General features: G+C 35.8%; 1 protein-coding gene across 1 annotated transcript in view; it reads right to left on the minus strand.

Annotated features, from left to right (window-relative positions):
- LOC139133464 (H(+)/Cl(-) exchange transporter 7-like) overlaps positions 1-27188 on the minus strand; it is a 127620-nt gene extending 100432 nt beyond the window's left edge. The window contains 1 exon segment of the mRNA XM_070700073.1: positions 26920-27188. Within this exon segment, the coding sequence (XP_070556174.1) occupies positions 26920-27048 (129 nt within the window). The 5' untranslated portion in view covers positions 27049-27188.
- Between the last annotated feature and the right edge of the window lie 290 nt (positions 27189-27478).

A 27478-nucleotide genomic window follows, 5' to 3' on the forward strand; every position in this document is an offset into this window, starting at 1 on the left:
TTACAATCAGTAAAAAAGTTTTCAAAAAATCTCTAAAAAATACAACTACACACGATTCACCATAATTTGATGAAATCTGAGTAAGGTAATCCCTGGGGACCTATTTCACACCAAATATTCAGCTGAATCACATTAACAAATTTAAGCTATAAGAAATACAATGACAAGATGCCAAAAGGAGATTTAAAACATGCTTATATAATCTTTGTACACTCCGTCAGTTTTTATTACTGACAAGTTTACAATCACCCAAATATTTTTTCTCTTTAAGATGACAGATATTATCTACAGATTGCTGCTAATTATTTTGGGGTATTTTACATCCATTGACTTTTCGACATTATATATAATGAACCTGTGACATTGTATACTCCATACATACACTGTGGTATTATTGGTAGTGACCTTAAACTGTAAATCCAACTTAATGTGGATGTCTAGAAACCAGAGGTGACTGACCCCAATCAATCAAGTGTGGTTGCTGTGAGCTCGTGATTTTCACCGAACCTTTCACCACAGACTCTGCGTAATTACAGGCATATTCTTCTGAGAGTTGAAAGCCCAGTGGACAGTGGAAGCAAGTCAGTCTGCCAGGTTAACACTTTCATGCTTGGACAGTGGAAGCAAGTCAGTCTGCCAGGTTAACACTTTCATGCCCATTTTAGTATGTACAAGCTACCGTCTTTTTCTCTTTTTTTGAGATTGATAATTGAAAAGAAGCAACACCTACCAGCATCAGTTTGGCTTTCAGGTTGATAATCTGGCAGTGAAAATTCTGAGACTTATGTCTGCAGGGCCCCTGCTTATATGCCTGCATGATGAATGCCCTGGCTTTCATCTATAGGAACTCTATTTTGAAAATCAAACCAAACGCAAATACTGGTGTAGTGAGTTTGTGCTCTCAGAATCACCATCTTAAATTTCCCTCTCTGGTACATAGATGGACTGAGAATAAATAGTTTAAGAAATATCATACAAATATCAAACTTAAATTCAGATTTTTTATATTTTTGCTAATTTATTAGTATTCCTGAGAAGTTGCGCATTGAATTTCAAAGCTGTAAGACCAGTGATATACAGAGAGCCATGAAAAAATGCCCTAAAAATTTACATTTGCAAATTTCATCACATCATACAAATCTAAATAAGGTTATCACCAGGAACATACAAACTTAAATGGTTATTTGACAATTGTTTCAGAGAAGAGGTTTTTGAGAAAATTTACTAAAAAGCAAAGAAAAGTCTTAAAAATTAGAAATTGTGATTTCTTAATAATTTGAACAAATCACAATAAGGTCATCCCTAGGAATGTGTACATCAAATATCAAAGCTGTCTGACCACCAGTTTTGAAGTAGTTTTTTTTTTCCAAATACGGCCTAAAATACCACACTTGAGTCTTTCATCACAACTTGATCAAACCTGATTTATTACAGTTATCCCTAGGAACCTGTATATTAATTTAAAATAAGAATTGGAGAAGCAGTTTTTAACATGAAGCTCTGAAGAATGCAAAACGTTGACAAACAACAACACCAGATGATGACAGACAACCTCTTTGATAAGATATCGGTCATTAAACATCCCAACAATGATTCCTGAGTTTAAACAACTTACCACAAAGCTGTAATTTGTAAAGTACAATATGACAGTTTGATACATTCATATATTGATCTGGTTAAACGTAACACATAGGGAATAAAATATTCACCAAATTACCTCACAGCAGGGTAAACAATGTTATACATGTTCTTATCATAACAAATTATATTCGATTTGACACTGGCATGTTGTTGTGGTTCTGAGCTTGACCTCTGGATTAGCCTGCTGTGGTCAAATTCAATTCCTGGCATTCTTGGTACATTCAACAGCATCTGTTCAGCATGAAGTGTTTTGAGACGGAAGCAAGCCATGTCTCTTATGAGTTACACAAACATCTGCACCTGCACCTTTTGAAAAATTCATGCAGACTAATAGAATGTAGTTAAAGGAGCAATTCTGGCCTGTCATCTGTAAAAATAGACATGTCAAACAACAGTGAACAGCTCATTGGTCAAGTAGGAATCACATGTCTGCAAACCTGTTCACTGATTGGTTTGCGTAATGTAAGAGAAATTATGGTCACAGTTTCCTTCGATCTTACAATTCACTAACAAAGATGAGATCAAACATGCATGCGCTTACTCTGGACAAACTTAAATTTACCGTTCAATGATATTGATTCATTCTGATATATCTATTTATGAATTTTTTTGTGTGTGTGAAAAATACACTTTGACCAAATTTTTAAAGATCAAGGATTTAAAAACTATATAAGCATATCAAATAAAACTTTTTGCCCTATACAGTTCTCTTGAAAATATACTATCCACCAACTTGCTAAATATGTTTTCCTTTTTGAATGGGAAATTATTATGTCTCTCGCATCCAAAATTCATATTTGCGATATTTTATTTTTAATAGCAGTTGTGCAAATTTACACTTTAAAAGATATTATTAAGCTACTGTGTATGTTCATCATGGAGGAAGGATTAATATTGATTTGTGATTTATTTGAAACATGTCTCTTTTTGTAATTCACAGTGGAAGAAGAGAACTTTTCTCTACTTTAAAAGATAAGGTGAATTTTAGAGGGAGACCTCAACAAAACTCCATGTCACTAATTTGTCAATTGTGTTACCGAGATTATGAACATGAAAAGATAAAAAGGCTTGCGTGTAAATATCGATCAGATGCAATAAATGATAGATTGTTTGTTTGTTTCACAAATACAATCAAAAACAACCTGATCGGGATAAACATACTCTGAAAAGAAAAGTTGCAGTCATCAGGTCTACTTAGCTTACCCAAAACAAGCAGAAACCAATGCAGTGAGAAAGTCATAGAATAAAAGGAACTCTTGAGGTACATCTTAATACTAATTTGAATGAATGTAGCAAACTGTCAGCACTAATTTGCATAAGGGTCGCTTCAATTTCAATGCATTTTAAATTACCCTTCAGGTAAAATCATTGCGTTTGATAAATACTTGATTGACACTTAAATTAGGGAACGAATTTAATTAGATTGCAGAGTTTAAATGATGAATTTCCCAAAAGGATTAAAATTTATGATCATCCATTTGCATTCATTTCCTAATTTGTTTTTCTTCTGTTTTACATGAAACGTGCCACCTGCTCACTATCTTCAAATTATTTAACTGGCATAAATTTAAATGTATCATTCAGATTATAATAAAAAATAAACAGGGCTCAACTACACATGTTGGAATGTATGATAGATAAAAGAAATATACTGAAAGAAAGCATTTAACAAAACTTCAATTAATGAAAAGTCTATTAAATGAGTACAAAGTACGAGAGCTTGGCATATCTTGGTAACCCAATTTTTTTTAAATTATAAGAGTTGATGTGACCAGAATTAATTCGCATCACTTATCAAATGAAGAGACTTACGTGTGATTACAACGTGCTGCCTCATAGCATTTCTTAGGGTGCTCACGCAACCTTGTTGATCTAAAGCCTTGATATTTATCGGGAGAATTTCATGAATAATCTGAAGGACTGATGAGAAAACCTGAAGCAAATCCAAGTTGCCGTAAAGGTGGCAATTTTTCATTCATGTGAAAAGAAATTTTAAATAAATTTAACGCTACCAGAGGGAATCAGAAACGTATACTTTACTTGTTACTTCACAACAACTGTAACTGAAAATTTTCTGAAGAAATTTTGGAAAGCAAATTTCTCCTAACATCTGTCAATTAGAAGTGGTATTTATTGATGTGTACGAGATAAAATTGAAAAGGTACTTTTACCACTGAACAATTTTACTTGGTTATAGCTTGCCCGTACCTCGGTCTGTCTCCTAGGTGGTTTAATTTTTTTGGTCCCCCAAGAATTGGAGAGCTTATTCATCTCCTTCCCTCTCTGTAGAGTATGGTGCATATATGCTGGAAATTATTTTGGGATTGTGCCAAACTCAGGTAATTCAAGGGTTAAGTTGGCACAGTGTAGAGAATTGCTATGTGTAATCACCCTTGAACACAGCTCTGTCGGCCAGAAAGGTTTCCTATCAACAGTATGATTGGATGGTAGCAACTTATAGCTTTAATTCCTGTCTTGAGCTTGCATAAAAAAACGGCAGTTATTGGCACACATACCGGTATATATATGCACATTGGTTCATTTGAGCTAAGCTGTTCCTGTTAGTTTGACAGTGCTTCTGCTTACCAGAAATATGGGTTGGAAGTTTATGCTTAGAACAGTCAGGTTTGAATTAGAATACTTACATTCAGGTATTGTCTGCCAACGGAAGACGTAGCCCGTCCATAATTTAACGGTTTTCGATATTGTCGCCTCATTTTCTCCGAATTAACTGCCTACTTAGCACACGAAAACTTTCTGACATTTTGCTAAATGTTCACAATATGCCAAAATCTGACAAAAACATACCATTGGATTAACATTGTATTTTGTAGCATCTGAGATGATAAGGTTTCTATGCCAGCTGGTTTTCAATGTCCATCTTCTTCTCGTATTATTAGACAGACAAATTTAACCGGCAAGATTATTATTCTAAAAATTTATGGAAAGCAAATAGTGAAGTTTTTAAATTTACTTCTTCTTCAAAGCAACACTAATATAATAAGGTTTTCTAGGATGAAATCTTTCATCTTCATTCATCTAATTTCAAGTAAAATGGAGTTGGAATAAACTCAGAAAGCAATAAGTAAAATGGAGTTGGAAGAAACTCACTGAAAGCAATTGTAAATAGGCACATATTTCACAAATATTGTGCTGACAACATGGTCAAAATTTTATAAAAGATACTATATCTAATTCTGAAATCAAGCCAATCTTGGGTAAATCTTTGTACATGGAAGAGATTTCCATAATTTTAATGCAGTTTATACACATATACTCTGAAATTTATGTTACATCTGTGCACCTAGTTAAAACTTACTTCATCAGTTACAAAACAGGCTTTCTCAAAATTTACACTGGATCAGGGGTCTTTAGCAAAAATCTGACATAAAAAATCTTAAAGTTTTCTATACTTACATTGACGGTTATATGATAGACTGCCATTTTCAGGATCCAACATGTACAGCAAGAAATATTTCCTGGGATAAGAAACTGCACACTGATTCCTGTCTCAGCCAGACAATTCCTGAACACCTTATTTGCATATTATAATGATACCTTTCTATTTATAAGAACTTTATCACATCTGCCAATTGCAAAAGTGCATTAGGCAGTGACTCATTTTGTTTGCCAATCTACCATTTTTTTTCTTTTTAGACAAAAAGATACTAAGAGGATGTTCTCTCATTTATAATTCCATTTACTTGAATTATTGTACTGACAGACAGACATTAAAAGAACTGATGAGATGTTTCCCAGTTTTTGTAGTGTACGGATGTTCAAAACCACTCAGATTGATGGAGTCTCTTTGCTTTCAAACAGAGAGATTCATCTAGAACTGTTTTGTAGTAATTGTACAAATTTCTAGTAAAATGATATCAAGGCAAGTCATCTCCGGTTAGTGACATCTTTTCTTGGAGGTTAAGCTACGTCCAATGTCACGGTAACCTGCGTAAAGGGGATGATGACCTAATCTGAGGAATTATTCATGAGAAAGGGGAATGTTTTTTATATGAAATACTGACAAATTATAGAAACAAGAGAGAGGAGAGCGAGAGAGATAGACAACATCTCAGGGGGACAGCTAAGCTTTGACATCCATATTGCCGGGAGAGAGTGCAAGCAAATACAGAAAGTTGAAAACTTGTCAGTTCTATACTAATACTATTACTAACTCAAATGTTTAAAATGATTAAAGCAGTTAGGCAGGTCGACTGCTGCTGCAGAACCTTGAATCGAATTAAACCACATTTGAATATTCCTTCTTCATTTTGCTACTGTTTATTTTTCAGTCCGGAAATAGGAAGGGGTACTCTAAATGCACAGCAGAATTAAACCCTGTCAAGATTTAATCATGCCAAATCAAATTAATCTGAGTGTGGAATCTTTTTAAAGTATCAATGCACGGATTTGTTTGTTTTCTCTTCCTAATCATAAGAATTTAGTGACATCACTAGAACTGATTTGCATATCCTGAACATTTCTGTCACCAATATGTACGTCACAACAAAGTAATATCAGATAATTAAGGATACCACTGAAGGCCATGTACACTTCTATTCCAAGACCTACTGTGTCAGTAATCCTGTATATTTACGTGTTTTATTTATAAACTTTGACAAATAGCATACACAATTTTAAAAGTAAAATTATTTGCATTTCTTGGAGAATTAATGGACCAGAACATTTTGGGATAGCTACGGGAGGTCAGAAATGTAAAGAACGTTGTAAAGCAAAGTCTCAGCACTGAAAAACATCACATGCTGCCCTTTTTTTTTTTTTTTTTTTTAATATGCACATAGGTTGGTAGAAAAAGTGAAAATTGGGAGGAAGAAAATAGTTTGCCATGCTGAATAAAAAATAGAAACTTTGTCAAATTTTGATCGGGGGGAAAACTTTGTACTTCAGAATCCTGCAGACTACTGTATCACCAAATATAGATAATTTGCCATGTTCATCCCGCATTTCTATTTACTATCACTGATTTATTATAACATTTTGACATGATTTGGGAATTAAAATGACAAACTTTATGTTATAAACAGAACAAAGACATGGAGTTTTAAGATGGTTCAAAATTGAAAGATGTAAACATTTGACCAAACTTTCCTCCAGGTAACGTCAAGCCATATTCTTTTTCGAAATCATGTCAGGGGTCACTTTAATCAACACTTGAAACTCAAAATGGCCACAATGATTCCTTTATTAACTTTGAAAAAAATTAAATTTTTGATTTTCAGGAAAGTAAGCCAGTGAAAAGTACATCTACTGCATAAACGTCCAAACAAGCACCTACAAATGGTTACAAGACCAAACATGTATTGTAAAAGTTTGAAATAAAATATCTGTTTCCTGGGGCAGATTCTCCTTAAAGCTCTTCTTTATTACCATCAGCCACTTATTTTATTGCATTTTCTTTGGCTTAATTGCTTTATTTAATGCTCATTAAACCACACTATCAATAATTATAAAGCACTATAACACACACATCATAAAAAACCAATTATGTGCAAAGTTACAACAGGTTTTAAGTGATATTAAACATGCCCTAACTGGTAACTGCTATGCAAAATACTAGATGTTAAGCATTTAGTGTAATTGTTCCATCGTTTCCAATTATTGATCTCCCTCTAAAAACCTGGCTGATTTAATGTTATGACACATACTGAGAGACAATTCAGCCACTCCTCCACTTCACCAGTTACCACTATTTCCTTTCCAAATGCTGCAAAAAATCAAACTACAGGAACAATAAAACGGGTCGTAAAACCATTCGAGATAGTCATGGTGATGAGTTTGGATGGGAAGCTTCCTCAGTTATACTGACAAACAGTACTACGTAAAACTACTCACATATTAGAGAGTAGATTACAGCCGGTACAATTGTTAAAATATGGGTTCGCAGCCAGTCACAGCAGGCAGCTATTCTGTCAATTGTCATGGTGAGTAATACCAAGGAGTGAAATGATCACTTGACATAATCTTTTCCAAACAGGAAGGGGGCCGTTCCAAGGTCTCAAAGTCATTTATCAACCACATCTTAACAATTAGAGATATAGAAAGGACACAGCACAACAGTTGCAATTGTAACTACTCAGTGTGTTGTACTTTCTATAGCAAACAATGATAAACTCACTGCTGAACCTGTGACGTCAATGAACGGTGTCAAGGAAACACGTCATCATATTGCACGTATTTAATCATACATATCTATTTTTATAATTCCAAAGACGGCCTCTTATAAAAACACTGATCCACACTGACTGTGAAAAAGTTTGAATGAAATAGCTGCGGTTAAGAAAATTTTCACTGAAAGTCCAAGCATACACCTAACAATTCGATATTGCAAACTCTCACTGCACTGACAGGTCAATCACAATTTTTTTTTTCAAACTCATGTAGTACGTGTTCAATTTAATTTAATTTATTCAGCTTGTTTCAACATTTCATACCTGATCAAAAAAAAAGGCAGAAACACGCCAAAAGTTCAAAAAATATAAAATATGAAATAATTCTGGCAATAAAATTCCAGTGACACTCGACATTTCCTTTGATCATGCACTGACAATCTGACTGACTACAGCAGAGCAGATATTAAAATTTGAATTGAATGAAAGAATCTTGTGTAAAGACTGTATATATAGCGACTGATGTTTGAATCAATCGATATCTGACTTGAAGTACAATTAACACAATTCAATAGTTAATTTGGGAATGGCTCACGAGGCTCTAGGCTCATTTATTACTAGCTCCTTTCAGAGAAAGTGTTTGGCTTTGGCCCAAGATGTAGCTCAGCCACAGAGTGCTGCTGAGCGGGCTTTGGGAGATGGACTGAAAAACACCCATTGGACAAAACAGAAAGGAAAAACAGTAACCAACTACAACTAAACGACAAGGAATGATACGGAAAAAAATCGCACAGAACACAACATACTATCTCAATTGCTGTCCTTAAGATTTCTGCATGCTGGAAAGAGTTCATTCACCTCTACAGGAGTCATGAAGTATGTGGTCACTGGGGCCAGCTACATTTTTTTCTCTGTTTCTCACATTTGCTTGACAAGGAATTAACATGTATTCTATTTAAGCGGCTTTTATTTGTATATATTCATATTTCACCTAAATAAAATGAGAATATCAGTATTTTGCAATACAATGGAATATGTATCTGTCAACATAAAAAATCTCATTTCAATGAAAAAACTTCCTTATAGTGTAACACTCAAGAAACTGAAAGTTTAACTTTTACTCAAATTATCTTCAAAGAAACTGTAAATCATATTTCTTCATAATCTAAAAAGAGTCCAGGGGTTACCATGTAAATTTGGTATTACTTACGAAAAAAAATAGTATACACAAAATTTACTGATATTGAAGTTGCAAATGGCTGCTACTTATATTCAATATGTAGACTCTTAGGGGAGCTCTGAAAGAAACTAAATTTCGATTATCACAAAAACAAGACGATGAAAACGCCATTTGCTCTGCAGGGTCCAAAATGAGTCCTTAAGCATGCAAACGGCAGACTAGAGTGTCTTAAAGTATGTCCCTAACAGGAATTCTACCGTATTTCTTTCAAAAAATGAAAGTATTGATCAGAATGAAACCACCCAACAGTCTGTTTTCGCAACAAGACATGACATAGCCCAACATCAGTGCTCAGCTATTGGCTATAATGCCGCATCAAACCCCACTCCCTAATAGGGAGGCAGCTTAGAACAATAACCGAGCTATGTACCACTCACTACATCACAAAGAGCTATATCATAGTGTATTAGACTATTAGCCAGCCTTGATATGACCATCACTGCAGACTTTATAGAGTTTTCTTTGACTCAAAAATTCTACATAAAACATCTATTGCTTCATATACCATAGGACTCATTTCAGTGCATTTCAAGAAGTTCCTTAATTGACCAAAAGTTTGAAAATTTAAAAGTTCGAGATCACAATGATTATAGATGTGATCTTCCATGCTGTGATGCATTTGTATTTTCCATGAATTCATCAATCTGATTTATGAGCCAATTAAATCAATTGAATCAAAAGGTGTTAGAAAATATATCCAATGACCAATCTCGTTTCATAATTTAACTGACCCAAAATGAGGACTGACTACTAGATCCTGACTACACTAATACCAGATTCAAAATTCAAAGTATCGTTGATGTGGATTTGCCCGTCAGCAGACCGTATTTTCGTTTACATGTGTGTTTCATTATCAGTGGGAAGCACAGACCAGGGAGAGTAATTTAACCGAGTCTATATTTATTACATGTCTTCCCAGATGTAGACTAGTAAAACTCTCTTACATCCTGTAACTTTCATTTTAAACATGAGTTTAGTCCTAAATAAAAGAGTGTTGTAATAATAGACGTGTCAGGCGGAGTACGAAAATGTACAATTCACCATTAAATGCAACTTACTGATCCGATGGCTGTGTGGTCAAAGGTCACATGATGTACTTTGCCAACAGCGCTCTCCCTCTGGGGAGGTAAACTGCTAATTATAACTAGATAACAGAAACATTTGCTGCTATAAGGCAGCGGGACGCTCCCTTACGTGGCCTCTTACAAAGTGGCTATGCTGCGTTCCAAAACCCAATCAAATTAAACTGATAATTAAACTGACAATTAAACTTTCCCACTATAGCAGCTATAACCAAAGGAAGGGTTCTATAATCCCATTTCCAAAACCCCTACAGATGAAATTCTCAAACCTCCCATGGCCATTGAAAACCACAGGCAAAAGACAACACAATATGATGCATTGGCGTTCACCATTATCAAGATAGAGAGATTTCTTGTAGCCATGGTAACAACACAATCATTGTCCCTTGACACACTTGACCCACCTTGCTCATGTTACTCATCACTTCAAAAAACACATTCAATATGATTATCCCTGTATTTAAATAATACAGCTCACTGATCACTTTGATAGAAGACTGCCAACTGTACGCATATGTGCCACAGAATATCTACTTACAGAAACATATCTTTCTTAATTGGTAACAATGACCTTAATAGCAGGACCCAGATTCAGAGAATCAATTGGTGGCTGCTCGACCCAGTGCAAATTTCAAATTATTGTTGTTGACAGCAAGAATGCATAATCTGGATCAATGAGAAAGAAAGATGAAACAAAACGTTTTTTGATGCTTATCTACAGGTATTGAGATGCAGTCTACAACCTAGTCTCCCGGCAACAACACGATGTATTGAGATGCAGTCCAGTCTCACGGCAACACCTCTAATCTCCCGAGATGCAGTCCAGTCTCACGGCAACACCTGCATCAAACTCAGGCTTTTTCATGAATATATGCATTAATCTCACTGCACTCAAGTATATTATTGATAAAAAACCGAGCGCACATACATATAATATGTTATCAAAATATCAATTTTTCCAGGGGTACGTCCACAAAAGCATAAGATATATAATATATATATCATTCTAGCAGAACTATGGTGTGCCACTGTGTGATATAATTAAACACCTTGCATTTCTGATGATATACTTTATCTTGCAATCTGACGCTTTAAAATTCAGGCTGCATTACGAGGTCACAGCCAAAAGAAAAGTGCTAATAGGGCAGTCTAAGGTCCCTAGAATGTATAGCAAAATTGAACTGTGGAATACGTGCGAATATGCAACTGGCCGCCTGAAGCTATGTGTATCATTAACTCACCTACGTGCTCTGTGATTTGACACATAGTCTGACATCTAATATTAGTGTTTGCCTGCTTAGAAGTATCATAGATCTCAGATCAGACCCTAAAAAAGACACTACCATACAGGTACACGTAAAACTACTTATCATTGTAACTGAACGCCTCAATTGAAATTGTAACTCTGTTCAGATTTCAATCATAAAATATCAAAAAGCATATTCCACTCGAAGAAAAAGCTCACACACACACAAAAGAGATGTAAGGTGACTGACACTTAAATTGAACACATTAGCTTCTATTCAAAGGTCAGGTCAGGGCAATTATCACAAGGTCAAAGGTCAACAGAAGAGCACTTTCTGCAAATGTATGTGATATAACAAAAACATCTATTAGCAATTTTATTACACACACAATACACATAAAAATATAAAACAACTGTTTTGCAAAAAATCATCTCTTTCCATCTTTAAAGGCATTGCTCGCGGTCCCTGGGATCGCCTTAATTGTTCTAGTCTGTAAGAGGATTACGGAGGTATGATAGCCTTTTGTTTTCCATTGAAATTGTGATCCAATGGGTAAATTTTCTGATGAGACAATCTGGTGCCAACACATGCATTTAAAAAAGCACAATATGTAGCAGGTGTAGATCTAGCGATATTAAGTCACTCAAGCAAACACACATACACAGGGCTGTTCTGTCAATAAAAGTTGTGATTTTCTCTCACTGCCATGTACAATAACTTGTATGATGCCTTTCACTTTAAATTGATGAATCTACTAAATGCCTAGTAATACAAATACCATCATACTCCTCACCACCTGCTCTGCACTTTTGATTTGACTCGGAAACATGGGCGTACACTGTATATGAGAATGACTTGGCTCCTATAATTTGTTCTTTGTGGGGGGCTTCAGGGTTGTTCTACTGCAAAGAACAATTTATCAGTTCTGTTAGATCTTCTTGCTGACTGGACATGTGTAACTCCGACAAATAAATTCACAATTCACATTGCCATGGTAACCACTGTCTGATCTAGATGAGTGCAAATTTTGAGATACATTGCAAGCAGACACTGGCATTATGTTTTCTAGGTCATGATTTTAAAGGTTACTGATTTAATCTGACAATCATGTTATTGTTGTGATAATTTCATTACTTACGGTATATTAAAATATAATAAACACTGAAGACTGCTGGCTTTTCTCAAACTTAGTCTGTATACATTAGGTCCTCTTAACAAAATTCCACACCACAACTTAATTTTTCAGGGATTTTGTGTTTTTATTTGTTTCTTTTACTCTTCTGAAACTTTTTAAAAATGTAATATGTCAGTTGATTTGGGTTTAGAAAAGAAAAGATGCATTTAAGGAAATTATGCTCCTCAGAATTGAAGGACTTCAACTTTTGCTCAAACTTTCCGTAAAGAATTTTTAAACCACTAACTTTTGAAATCACGAATTAAAATCAGGGATTAATGCAAAATTTGGTGCTAGAAAAACAAATTACCTAATATCACTCATATTTGAATTCAAAATGGCCGCCAGCCCTGTGTTAACTCTATGGGGAAAAATAAAATGTTTGAATTTCTAAAAACTAAGACAGTGAAAATTTTTGTTGCTCCAAGAGCTTTAAAATAAGTCCCCACACGTGGTAGATCAGAAAAGAATTGTAAAAATTTGAGTCCGAACATGTGTCCCTGATGTGCATTCTACCTTAATGGAAAAAATATTGAAATATTATCAAAAGTTAGTTACTCAATATTTTAAATAAAAGAATATCAGTAATTATAGACTCACTACTGATATAGTATATATCTAAAATACAGAAGTTGTAACACTACTGGTTATGTGGTATTGAACACACAGCCTGTCAGGCACTGGTACAGAGTGAAGAAGGCGTTGGTGTGCATCCATGAACTTCAACATTTAGAGAAACATTTAATGATGGAGGTGAATGGTGATAGATTTGCCGATCATGAAGATTGCCTGTCAGCATCAATCTGGGTCATAGGATATTTCAAACTGAATTGCATTGACCCTCAATCAGATTACGGAAAATGAACTCTACCCCTGAATTCACCGACTTTCACTTCTCAAACACTCACTTGATAGGTTTTGGTATGATCAATATGAAAGGTTCGAGGCAGCAGACTATATGGCAATAATCCCATTTATTTAAACCTACCTCAACCCTTTGACTGCTGTTCTTTTTCCCACCAAAATTTTAATGCAATATATTTTTTACCTATTTTTGTGAACTTTTCTGTAAGTTTTTTCATAATTTTGGACCAAATGGACATCACATTTTATCAGCTACAGTTTTTAATCAAAATTTTGGCAAAAATCAGAAAAAATTGACAGTGGTATATTTTATAAAGGTGACAAAAATAGACTTTGGTGCTCAAAGGGTTAAAAGTTCTAAAAGGGAACACAGAAAAACATTCAAAGGACAACATATAAGCATTCAGTGTACAAAAATAATGGAACTTACATTTTAAAGCCAGCATATGATGGTAATAATATCTCTCTTTTGTGTGAAGAATATTTTTCACTTTATACTATTTATCATTTTAGTTCTCTCATTGTTTTTGAATAGACTAGTCTTCTCGGACGGAAAGGTACCTTTATCTACCAGTTAGGATCTGTCTATCTGTCGATATGTACATTTTTCTGTGTGTATTATATCAATCTGTATTGTGTGTCTGTCTGTCTGTCTGTCTGTCTACCCATCAATTCTATCAGCTGGTAGCATCTACATGTCCTTCACTGAACACAGTCAATTATTATCATCTATACCTGAGACAAATAAAGTTGTTGGTTTTTTTTCCATTTTTGTTCTCTGTTTGTCATAATGCCAAGTTTCTACTCCGATATATCAAGTAAAATTTTCACTGTTATCAACACAGCAAATATACATGTAGATATGTTCAATGTCAAATGTTATTGTTGACAACTAAATTTTTGCTACTGTAGAATTCAATCATCAACAATGGCAATTATTGTATACTGGTTACATTGTAATGTATAATGTTTGCATGACTAACATACATTTTTGCAGAGTTTAGGAAGAAGAACAATTAAAATAGGCTTGATTTTTAGAATGATATTTCAAATGGCTTCGATACAAAATCTGCATTTTCTGCCTTTATATGATATTTTCATTCTGTACACAATTAAGCATTTCTAAAGTCTTGTGGAAGTCTGAGGATAGAAGTTAAAGCAGAGGAAACAGGCAAAATGCCATAATTGCATGCCGTATCTCAGTAACTACAGTCTCATTAAAATATAGAATAATGGCTGAAATGCTCCAAAAAAATACACAGCAATTCAGAAATCCCTCTATAAGATGAACAAAAGTGGATGTTTTCAACTGTGAAGCAAAGGAAACTACCATGTGTACGTAATGTGTCCACTTGTCTAAACAGAGCGCACAAAGAAACGGGATCTTCAGAAGCCGTGTGATATTTGTACAATGATTTTATCGAATCAACGTAGGAATTTATTTGAATGACCTGGTCAAGAGGTCAACCCTGGTGCTGCTACTGTGCATTGCATGAAGGATGCACACGCACAGAGCAAACGATATTGAAATAAACTATTGCGGTGCAAGAAAGTAAGTCACTCATGTGGTTTTTTTATGTGAAGCTTTTCAATCGGTGATCTAATTGGATGGATCAGTGAAGACATACGATTGTGGTTCAATTAGTGCAACTCTGGTTACTGTCGCACAGCTTTATGAGAAATCCAGCAAGCATGTAGAATGTGATTTTTATTTTATGAAGTTTTGTGAGTGGAACTCATAATTCACTTTTACAATTTTTTTTGCATTAGTAACAGATTTCTAATCAACTAAAGGTTACAATTTTCCCAGATGTAAACTATTTGTCATTATTTTTGAAAACATGAAACATTAGCATAAGAGACTAATGCAATGTCACAACCAGAAGTCAAGGGCTTCTTGTTTAATATACTGAGATTACTTTTTAATAATTATCGATTACTTTTTATTTATAATTATTATTATACATCTACCATCGAGAACAATAGAATTTAGCGTACGCTAAAAAAGCCGTACGGAACTCGCGCCCGTTCCGTACGGCACGGTTTCAAGGCGCCCCATTCCCTGCGGCTGTATCTGCGCGTTCACTGTAGAACGGTTTCAAGGGAACCCTTGGACGAGTGCCAGAACAAGTCTCGCGCGCGCTCTGTATGTACGTACGTGTGTGTAGTGCCAAAACTTGCAGAAGCGCGTCCGAGGTAGCGTTCCACACTGGCGCGATAAAATCGGAAGAAAAATTGTTGACATTGCACGAAAACGGTCACTACTCCGACATTTTGATGCCCCGATCAGGAATGTAAGATGTATAATAATAAGGTTATTACGAAAATACCGCAAAGGATGCACTCGGACATTGGCACCTCGCATCGCCCTCCGCTTCGCGTCGGGCGATACGCTGCGCCAATGTCCTCGTGCATCCTTTGCGGTATTTTCGTAATAACCTCATATTATCATCTGAAGTACATTTTTTCTTGACAGTTATATTTAGTCTTTTTATCTGAAATGTCTGACCTAAAAAACCAATTCAGAGAATTTGCTTGTCTATATCAGTAACTTAGTAACAAACTGTAAATCTGATAGGATGCTAGATACGGCCAATTTTGCTTCACAATAGTCAATAGTAATGGTTGTATAAAACTATTGGGAAGTATCCAAATTTGACAGTGAGAATATATGTAATTTATTCTGAGGTTTCAGAGGTGTCAGGGTTAGGAAAGGCAAATTATACTGCTGATGCACAGTACAAATTTTGGCGTTTTTTTTTGTTTTTTTGTTTTTCAGCAGCACTGTAATTTTTTCATGGTTAAACAAACAAGAAAAATAAACTGGAAAAATTACTGTTACTTCGAGGATGCATGAATTATTGAGACAGTTTATCAAAGAGACAATGACTGCGACTTTTAATGATATTTTCATTATTTTTGGTTCTGTGAAACTGCCCTGACAACACAACACAGTTGTGTAAAATATCCTGTGTTATTGTTGACGATTGAATTCTAGTGTAAACTAGGATGGAGTTCTCAACAATAACAGTGGATATTGAGCACATTCCTGCATACAGTACAGGTTGTCTTTAAAAGTTGACAAGGCAATTACTCATATTAACAGTAGGCCTAAGTCAAGAAAATGTAGTTTGCAAAAACAGTACCTAAACAATTACAGGAAATACATCAAAAGTTGGAGCATGCATAATTTAGTCCTACAGAGCAGTAAAAAATTAATAAAATTATTACTGCACTGAAAATGGTGTAGTATCAATTTGCCATTATCCTAAGAGGACAAACTTTGAAATTTTAAACTAGGCTTTGTAAAATGAAAGAAATTTAAGTTACAAGGATTAATTCATATCTATAATTCTTGCTTATAATTCAAATTATCTATTGTATAGTGGATTTCAGACAGTGCTGAAGTGAGGGGACTCAATATGGCATTCTACCGACAGAATATTAAAGCAACAAAGTTTCAGTCAAGCATGAAACCCAGACTGGCGACTTTCCACTCTGTTTATTTTTTCATGAAGGAGAAAGAGAAGGAGAGTTAAAGAGTTTACAAATGACATGAATATGCAATTTACATAGCACAGATTTTTAAGTAGTATGGTGAACATATGGCTATAGACTTGGCTATTATCCAGTAATGTGTGTTGCGGTTGCACGAAAAACCACATGCCACTCAACATTGAATGTCTATATTTCCTGTGATTTGCCATTTTGAACTGATATTGCAAGTCTAAGAATCTGTGGTTACTCATTCAATGTTTTGGGGTTTGTATATGCCAAGGGAACAAACTTAAGTTAACTAGCAAAGTGTAACTCTGGACTTAACTCAAAATTGACCCATCAAAATGGAAGTTTGCAGTGCAAATGTTTTAGGGTTTCTTTTAACACTGTCCATGGATAAATAATGTATGAACAAAAGCTTGGTTCAGTTCACCCTCAGTACTGTTTTCAATAGTGAAGTTGCATATTGCACTTCCACACCAGCAAGTAAGGGTGACAACTGTGGGTTATTCTAACGCGTTCATCCATCAATTTCTTTTTCAAAAATATGAGTTCACTATACTTTGTGTATTTTTATCTATTTTATTATTTATTTATTTATTTATTTATTCATTCATTCATTCAATGGTACACAGCTAATGAGTTTTATGGAGTACATTTGCCCAAAACTGCTGTGTAAATTTTTTTTTTCAACTACAGTATTTGATATTTATTCATTTATTTATTTATTTATTTATTCAATGGTATATAGCAGGTGAGTTTAACAGAGTACATTTGCCAAACACTGCTGTGCAATTTTTTTTTCCAACTACAGTATTTGATGTGTCTGCATGTGTGTGTTCTCAAATGAGAGAAAGTGAGAACATGATTGATATGTTTTCCTCAAGATAAAGAAACTTGATACAAACTACAATCCCATAATTTCTTGAATTGTTTTCCATTCAGTGATACAAAATGACAGGTGGTATCAAAGGTCAGGCTGAATTATCAAGGAATTTCAGTCTAATATCTCTTGTACGCCTTAGTTTTGAACTCATAGCTATACAGATATGGGTAATAACATGATGATAGATCATAGAACTCGGGAATTATAACTCCACCTCGTGAAATGGAAAAAGTTGCATGTGATCACATTTTCCCAAGAAACACGGAATCATGACAGTGGCCAGTGTGATTTCAAAATAATTCAAACTTGCATGGAATTAAATCATGTCACAACAATGATGTCAGCTTGTATCTTGTAGCCAGACAACTTTTTTATTTAGTTTATATTTCAGAGGCATTAAGAGAGTGTTGACGAAACTGCAAAATACGCATCAAGTACCGGTAATACTCAGGGAGTAATTAATCCAGGAAAACAATTTCATGGTGGGACCTCTAAGAATTTTTAAAAGCGTCCATGTAGACAACAATAGCAATAGACTAGTCATCAATTGTGACAGAGTTGATTTGAAATATAAAAATCCACTAACATATTTTGTTGGACTTTAGTCTTTCAAGAATTCAACTTTTTGAAGTTCATATGTGAATAGCAACATCAAAAATGTAAACTTGAGTCCTCTACGGCATATGATTTCATGAGATTGGTCAATGCAACTATGTTTTATAATTATATACTGTGACTTGCTGGCAAAATGTTTTCCTGTCTTTGTTTTCTTTTTTCATTTTTGGGGGGTTTTTTGGGGGGGGGTAGAAGTTTACAGAAATTATACTACAATTTCAAGAAACGATAAATCTTTCCATTTTGACAAAAGCCCAACATGGTAGATATTGTTCTGAATACATGTGCACCAGTACAAAAATACTTTTTCTCAAGCTCAGTTGAATAAATATTGCATCTGGACCAATCTGTATAATAATCTTGGACAACTCCAAAACATTAGACTAAAAACCTTAACCATACTGCCACCTACACCTCTGTGACCGTAGACGGAACAATTTTTTCCCATTAACTTTCAATCCAGGATGAGCCTTTCTCATTCAATCAAATAACTATCAAATAAATTCTTCACATTTTTCTCAAATCCAAACTCCACCCATTTCTAAAACTTAATTAGCACAATTATTTTGAGCACCAATTGGTCCATTGCCAGTTTCTGTTATTTCAATAAAGCAAATTTTTGTCCATTCGGGGATTTACATGAACATAAAATAATATTGTCTCTTTCAATACCAAGCTGTACATGAGAAATGCATCAGAATATTTCCCAAGTTGCAGCCGTAGCAGTCTCCGACAATAAAGTGTTGATAGAAAATCAATTACTATTAATTTCCTGAAATCTTGCCATGAAACTGCTCGCAGATATGAACATTTGAATACTAAGGATATTCCTGTACCAAGTAATTTGGAATAGATGGATTCCCCACTGGGCCATTAGCTAGGATAGCAACCGGAGGCCTGGAAATAACTAGTCAACCCCCAGAGCATTCACGTCACTCCAAGCATGACCCCTCTGTCAATAATAGAGTGAAAGTAGCCCACGCCCCGTAGGATGACAGCAGTGAATGTACTTATAGAAAACTTTTGAGTCAGTTTAAACATAAACTGTAACGTTTTTAAGTCAGAAAAAATGCAACTGTGGTATCCCTGGAATCTGAGAGTTACTTGTAAGAACATAGTTGACAGCTGTTCTTTTATTCTAAAAACTAACATGTCATTCGTTGTTCAGGGAGAAACATCTCACACATGCAGCATGGCGTTTGTGTGGTATGTATTTATTTATGGATACAAAAATCCTGACACCTCCAAGTCTGCAACACAATGACATAATAATCTTTTGTTTTAATAGCAAGGGTTGGGTGATCAAGGTGACATTGACTCGACATTATGTGCATCCAGTGCCCAGACTCATATTTTGCATCCACAGTGAAGACTCTGGCAATTTTGACATTGTGCTCTCAGTCTGAGCGAAACTGACATACCACACATAGATTCCAGACACCTCTCTGAGACCTGACAGAAACGTACACTACCGTTATAGGGCAAGCAAAAAGAAATAAACTTCTAGAAATTCTTAAATTGACCCTGGAAGAGTTATTACCGGTAAGTTAATTTGGCCTCAATAATGTTTTCCATTGTCATAGCTCTTAATTAACTTGTCAAATATAATAATACACGTTACACACATTGAACCCTTTGAGTGCTAAAGTCAATTTTTGTCACCTTTATAAAATGTACCCTAGTCGATTTTTTTCAGATTTTTTCGCCAAAAACTTGATAAAAATGAAGCTAATGAAATTTGATGTCCACTTGGTCCAAAATTATCCAGAAAATTTCAGAAAAATTCATAAAAATTAGTAAAATGTTGAACTGAAATTTTAGTGGGAAAATTACAGCACTCAAAGGGATCATGTTGACACTCTGACTAACTCCCTCCAGTATGTTTATGTTCAATTCCAAACAATGTGATGTAATATTTCACAAAGCTGAAGTTCAATAGAACTTGTACTTTTTGCAATGTTTTTTTTTAAACTCCTAGTTCTATTTTCCGCCAAAAACTTATATCAGCAACAAAACAAACGGCCAAGAAAATGCCAGGAATATAGTATAAGCATATACTGCATTGCTTTGTAAACACTGCTGACAAAAATCTCAGTGGATTTCATGTAATCATTTCAAGTCCTGTGTAATAGGGTTTGGGAGGAAAAACATCAAAAGGTCATTTGAGGTCATATAGCTGGTCATACTTCCATCTGCGAGCCTAATGACTGCCATTACAGTCAACATCTTCCTTTGAAAAATATAACATGAGAATTCAACAACTAATACATGTAATATTAATTGCACCACAAGGAAATTGGGAGCTACAACAAAGTAACATCATTGATGCTTTCTGTCTCACATCTGTTAATTAAGGATAACACGCTAAAAGATAGAACTTACAAAAATCCAAAATATTAGAAGATGCAACTCAATGATCTTTTCAGTCTGCAGTTAAATGAAAATTCTTTAACATCTTCAGTTTAACCCTTTCACCCCCAGTTCCCTGTGTACAGGTCCAACTTTACCATAGAAAACAATGGATTTGGGACAAACCATGGTGGTGAAAGGGTTAACCTAATTTTCTTTACTTCTCCAACCCCCTTGTGAATATAATGCATTGAGGATATCAAGTATAAATTACGATAATTAATTCAAAACTGAATTTTTACATCACATATTCTAATCAAAGTTTTGAAAATTAGCTAATTTCTTTTCCAGTCAACCCAATCTGTAGGCTGCTCAGAGGTAATTAATTCTACTCTCTATCATTTTGAACTGTCATCTATGTTGTCAGGCAGGTGTACTATGGCAGGGGATAATTACCTAATTTTGTCTCAAGTGTGGGTGTTAACTAAATTATATCTGAGGAGAATAAATCATTTTATTAAGCTAGTTTGCACCTTGGAACTGAAAGACTTAAGGATGTACGAGCGGTACGCGCGCGTGGAATTTGTCACTTCCCATAGGATTACATTGAAATTTGCTGGAAAATCAATTTCTTCTATTGTCATTTTCATGAAAATTTGCAAAAAGCTCAGTCTAGAGAAATAAATAATGGTGATCAAATAAAATGATATGGTCACCGCGCTAACTTTTGAGATAAACAGCATTGAATTATTTCGTCCATAGAAAATGCATTGGTGAAAAATGCTGACTCAGCATTTTTTCTCCTAAATGGCAAAATTCACGGTCATGCATCTCAAAAACGAGCGCGGTAACCCCTATATTTTATCGCATATTTTGATAATACTTACAAAGGAGAATCCAAGAATCGAAAATTTAGAGAAATGACATTACTTTTAATTTTACCGATCGTACATCCTTAAACCTTTCCTCAAACATTCCTCAAGCAAACTTTCAACCACTTTTTTTTTTTAAATCAATAATAAAACTGGGGGTCACTAAGCAACTTTTGGTACTAGATAAACAAATAACTGTAATTCACTTAATATGTGAAATTCAAAACGGGTGCAATCCCTCTGTTATTTCTGTGGGGTAAAAACATTCAAACATTCAAAAAATTAGCCTGTGAAAAGTTTATTTACTTCATAAGCTTCAAAATGCACCCCAACAAGCAGTTGCCCAAAAGAATATTGTAGAAAAGTTTAAACTCCTAATTTCTGTTCATGAAGTGCATTCTACCTTAAGAGGGTTTTTTAAAAGACAATAATACTCACTTTCTTGAATTTCCTTTTTAATTGATGACTTGTGAATAAGATCTTACATGAAAATGTAACTTGCAAGTTTGCATAGCTATCTTTTCAAGTCCATCTTTCACGTTCATGTGAATATTATTTTAATTGATATTTTTACAACAGTCTTCCACTTTCAGGCCTTATTGGTCTGTTTTCTGAGAGTACAACATAGATAGGAGCTAACTTTGATGTAAAAGAAATCTATTTAGCTCACGCTATTACTTTGGATTAATTATTTAGTATAAAATCCGGTTTTCCAGCCTGTCGACATGTGCAACTTAAAACTACCACAGACAGTTTACATAGCCCTATACTGTGTCATTGTTAACAAGTGAATATACGTCATGTAAGCATAGCCTTACTTATTCACTTTTCAGCAATAACAGTTGATGCAGATCATACTGCAGCCTTAACCTGTTCACCCCCGAATTTCCTGTAAACAGGTCCACAATCACCATTGATAACAATGGGATTGGACCAAACCATGGTGGTAAAAGGGTTAATGTCTGGGATCTATCCAACATTCAACTCCCAAAAACTATCAAATTGCACAGAGATTGTTGACTATTACAATAAATACCAAACATAGTTTCAGGTAAGCCAAAGAATTATACAAACAAACAAAACAACAGTTTGCAATTACTTAACATGCAAGGGAAAAACACCACAAAAGTTTGCCTACAGCTACGGATAATCCCCCCTGTGGCCGAATAAACATATTTGTTGTGATCGATGCCGTGCTAGCTCGCACGTTATTTTTACAAAAAGGTGACCCGATAAATCCAGACATGGAAACATAGAAGGCATATTTGTCCAACGAAATTTCAAGTCGCTAAAACAGTAGCTTTTCCCGGGAATCAAATGGAGATACCGACGATCGTTATTTTAATGGCTCAGTAACGTCTCGGCTCAAGTCGAGTCGTGTGGACGTCGTAGCTGGCGACCCCGGTTGGCGATAAAACCGAAACCTACACCTCAAACTGAATAAATGAGTATAGTATAATCTTCGGGAAAGTGACATAGGAGGAGGCACAAGCCTAAAGTCATTCGACTAACAACGATCAATTTCCTTAATCACACAAAAACTCCGTAAAGTCTCGCTCGGAATCAAACTTGCAGCGCGGCATGTTGTAACTTGTAATGCTGTAGCGAAGACATAAGCTGTCGTCGTCGAGCTGTGTGCAGCGCTGTGGAATCCCTTGTACTTCGAAAGTTTACTCAGACAACACTCAAAACAGAGTTTCCGTCAACAAAATTAGGATGTATCCATGGACGAGATATGTGTCAATGCAAACATCAAAGTTCGTAAGACGAAAACATTGATGACCGAGATCGGGATTGACGAGTTGACACCGGCAGAGACCGGTGACGGCAACGTTGCGGGCACAGACATGCAATGAGTGTAGGCCTATCATCGAACGGAATCTTTCGCGCTCGCAAAGGTCGTAAACTTGTGTGATATTTTGAAAGCCACGGCATCTCTGAGAATGAGTACTGTTTCGATCGTGTCGTCTCATTTACTTCATAAATATAATTGTAAATATTCTAAGTAACTCTGAATACTATGGTTATCCGTCGCTAGCACGGTGAAAGATATGTCCGCCGATGGCCAACTTGCCTTGGCATCGGTACAGCGCGAGACAATGATTGACACGTTCACGTGACCAAATCCGTACGTCTGGTTGGTGGAGATACCCTTCAATGTAGCAAATTTCAGCTTGATGGGATTTATGAATGAAAGTATCTCCTGGGTGACGGGCCGCTTTACTCTTTAAATGAAAGTAATCCGCTTTAGTAAAACACAAATCGCGACGAAATTCATGCAGTTTGTTATGATAATTTTGATCCATCTAAGTTAAAAGAAAAATAAGAAGACTGTTCATGTGATAAATATATAATCCCATGGTATTTTTCTCTGTTTGACGTCATCGTATACGAGTGTTTTTCGCGGAGCCGCACAACTTCTCGCCTTCGGCTCGAAGTTGTACGGCTCCGCGAAAAACACTCGTATACGATGACGTCAAACAGAGAAAAATACCATGGGATTATATATAAATATATATTATATATATATATATATATAAATTAAAGTGGCCACTGGTGTAACAGAAGTTTGGTACTGGGTATGAACTGAGATGAAAAAGTTACTTTTTACTTTTTTGAGTTGCATCACTTGGAAACATGTTTCATGAAGCTTTATCCTTGAAAGAATTAAGGAGCTGCATGATAACGACAGAAAAACAATCCTCTTCTTTCATTCAGTCTTGATTTCTATACATCTTCTTCAAAGTTTAATTAAAAATTGACTTTCAAACTCAAGAAGACGTTTAGATTGGTTGTCGGACATCAAGTGTAATGATACTGCTGAGTCAGCAGTTTTTGACAAGTATTTGTATGTAATTTAGAAAGAACCTGCCTTGTTGTTTCATTGTAAAATCTAGCATGGTTGCTCAGTATTTTGAGCTTTTTTTCTGAATGGTGTATCTCACTGAGTCTTTCATGAAATTTTCCAAAAGAAATGACAATATATCAATAGCAGGTTCTTGTATTGCTATAAGCAAGCTAATATGCTATATGGGAGTTCATAGACATTGGATAGCCTGTAGGTCTTCAACCTTAAAACTCAGTGTAAATGAATGATATCCACGGTATGTGTGGGAGAGAGAGAGAGAGAGAGAGAGAGAGAGAGAGAGAGAGAGAGAGAGAGAGATTGAGAGAGAGAGAGGGGGGAGGGAGGGGGAGGAGGGGGAAGACGAGGGAGAGTTGAGACAGCCTTGATCCACAAAACCTTACAACACACTAGAACCAGCTTCTTTTACATTTTTTCCACGTTGGCAAATCACATAATCTTCTGCCTGATTTTTTTTTGTACAGCAAGGGGTTATACAAGGGTATTGTCTGACAATGGTCTGAGAAGGGCAATATTATTATGGTACAGAATGCAACGTCCCTTGCTGAGATCCCCTACGTTTTGACGTTTCATTGTCCCATACCTTTCAGCAAGGATCAATTTAATAACAATAGGCTTAGAGTTTCAATGCTGCTATAGTCATACCTGCCTATTGTATGGAACAATGAATGAGCCACATGTTTTTGAAAAAAGGCGGGAAACATTTGAAGGAATCATAGCTTTCCAAACGCTCATAAAAGTTATGGCAAGACACTATATATTCAGCTAGATTATCTGAAAACTCTAACTGTTCTTGTTGTTTTACTACTGTCCATCTTTTGTAGTGATTAGGGAATACAGTGGGTATTTGAGCTCACCTACCCTACCACACACTGAGGTAAGGTTACGCCCAGAACATACCTCCACCAAGGTGGAGGACTATTGATATGGCCATACCGATACAGGACATTGTAACACTTTCAACTTTTAACCATGCATGTTTACCACATCCCTCTGAGTGACAGATAAAAGGCAAATTAAGTATAGGATAAAGCCCGAGTACGAGGGCTCTTCTGGTATATAAAGTCCAACCCAACAATAAAATGTCGAGGCCGCAGGCCGAGTCATTTTATCGTAGGGTTGGACTTTATATACCAGAAGAGCCCGAGTACGAGGGTTTTATCTGACTTAAAAACTATCACCCCTAACTGATATATTTTCGTTTCAATGTGTTTACGTCAACCATCCCCTTTGTCAATGTAACATGTTTAGGATATGAATTAAAACTTTTTATTTGTGAAATAGCCTTCCAATGTAATGGAACATCCTATAAATGCCCTAGGGCACATTAGTTTATGTTTGTACCACAGCAGATTTTGTGTTGCAGCTGGTTTCCGCTGTGTTACCAAATTTGAATATTAAAACGTACCAGATGTCTACAGAATATGACATGTTCACTTTTGATTGGACAGTACTTTACTATGGCGCTGTCATTCGTTTCTGGAATTTGGTGACCAAGGCTTTACGAGTAAATAAAACACCCTGAATTGAGCACTCTGATTGGTCAATCAACAGTAGATAGTTTTTAACTTGAAACTAGATACACTGAGTCAAAGGGCAATATTTCTGAACGTCTTGTGGTGCAACTACACTTTTGAAAGTTCTATAGTATAAATGTGTCTCATCTGAGACACAGACTTGTATATTTTTAACCCAATTGACAATTTCCAAATAGTGGCACAAAGCTAGAGGGCACATATTCAATCTGCCAAGAAATAGCTACGCAAGATAGTAGGTCGTGTTTATTTGCACGCATAAAATGACAGACGGCTTCATTTCCGACAAAAAGTTTGACAAGAAAAATTTCGCAGCATGTATGAAACTCACGTATTGTCACCTTTTGCAAGCGGGCCAACAGCACATCAGTCGACACAGCAAAGTGACATAAAGTTACGGCCGAAAATCGGAGAAACTAAATATTTATCCCGTGTTGCCAGTCAGTGAAAATGTAACTTATTCTTTTTGGGTCTGTTGTCTCACAAAACAATGTCTTAAGTGCTGTCAAGGCCGACCGCTTCCTCTCAGTCGATATGATATTTGAAATACTTTGCAGCAATGCATTAATATAATAATTTATGAAAATAACCTAGTGGTAAACCTGTAATTTTCACTTAAAGATGTACACCTATAAAGTTTAAACGCACGGCGGCTTACGACATCAATGTGAACTTAGTGAGAGCGATGCACATTCCCACCACTCTACAATTTTGAGGCGCCACTACGATTCACGATTATAAGTATAACGTCTTAATAAATGTGAACACTAGAAATGTTGATAGGATAAGTGTTTCAGTGAAGATATACAGCTCGGCCGCGTGTGCTCCCGCTGAGTGCTGCGCCGTTCTTACGCATCTTCGAGTGCACGGAATAGAAAGATGAGATTCGAGGTGAAACTCAAGGAAAAGCCATAAATCTTACCGTCGTTGATATAGCGGTCAAATCTTGGTCTCTAGCGCGTTCTTCGGCCAGCAACTCGGTATACGATCGCACACTCAGCTGGTTTATCTCTTCGTATGCGTGTAAATCCGATCCAAGCAAGTCAGCCATCTTCCCATGTGATACGAATGACGAAATCGTATGCGAAGGTTTGTGCAACGACGCCGCCTCCCTGCACGAACGTCGAACACACAGAGAGGTCACGGTTGGGGGATTCCTGAACTCAAAAGTTGTCAGCAATACCGTTGACTGGTAATACGTTACCTAGGTTGTACAGAACTTGTATACCGTGCTCATCAATTTAAGGCTCACGATATAAATGCATGTGGAGTATTATTTATCAGTTTATGAGAGGCGGAGCGGCGTGTTCAGTGTGTGCCCGAACTCTTGCAAGCCACGCGCACACTCCCTTGATCTGGCGGATGGCGTCGATCGATGAAAGTTGCGAATAGCAACGAGCTGGGAGCGCGCGCAAAGATAGAGTCAGTCGATTAGACCAAACAGTAGAGGGGGGATGTCTATGATTAGACAACCCCGTGCA

This window comes from Ptychodera flava, chromosome 5 (genome assembly GCF_041260155.1).
Source record: "Ptychodera flava strain L36383 chromosome 5, AS_Pfla_20210202, whole genome shotgun sequence".
NCBI classification, from domain to species: domain Eukaryota; kingdom Metazoa; phylum Hemichordata; class Enteropneusta; family Ptychoderidae; genus Ptychodera; species Ptychodera flava.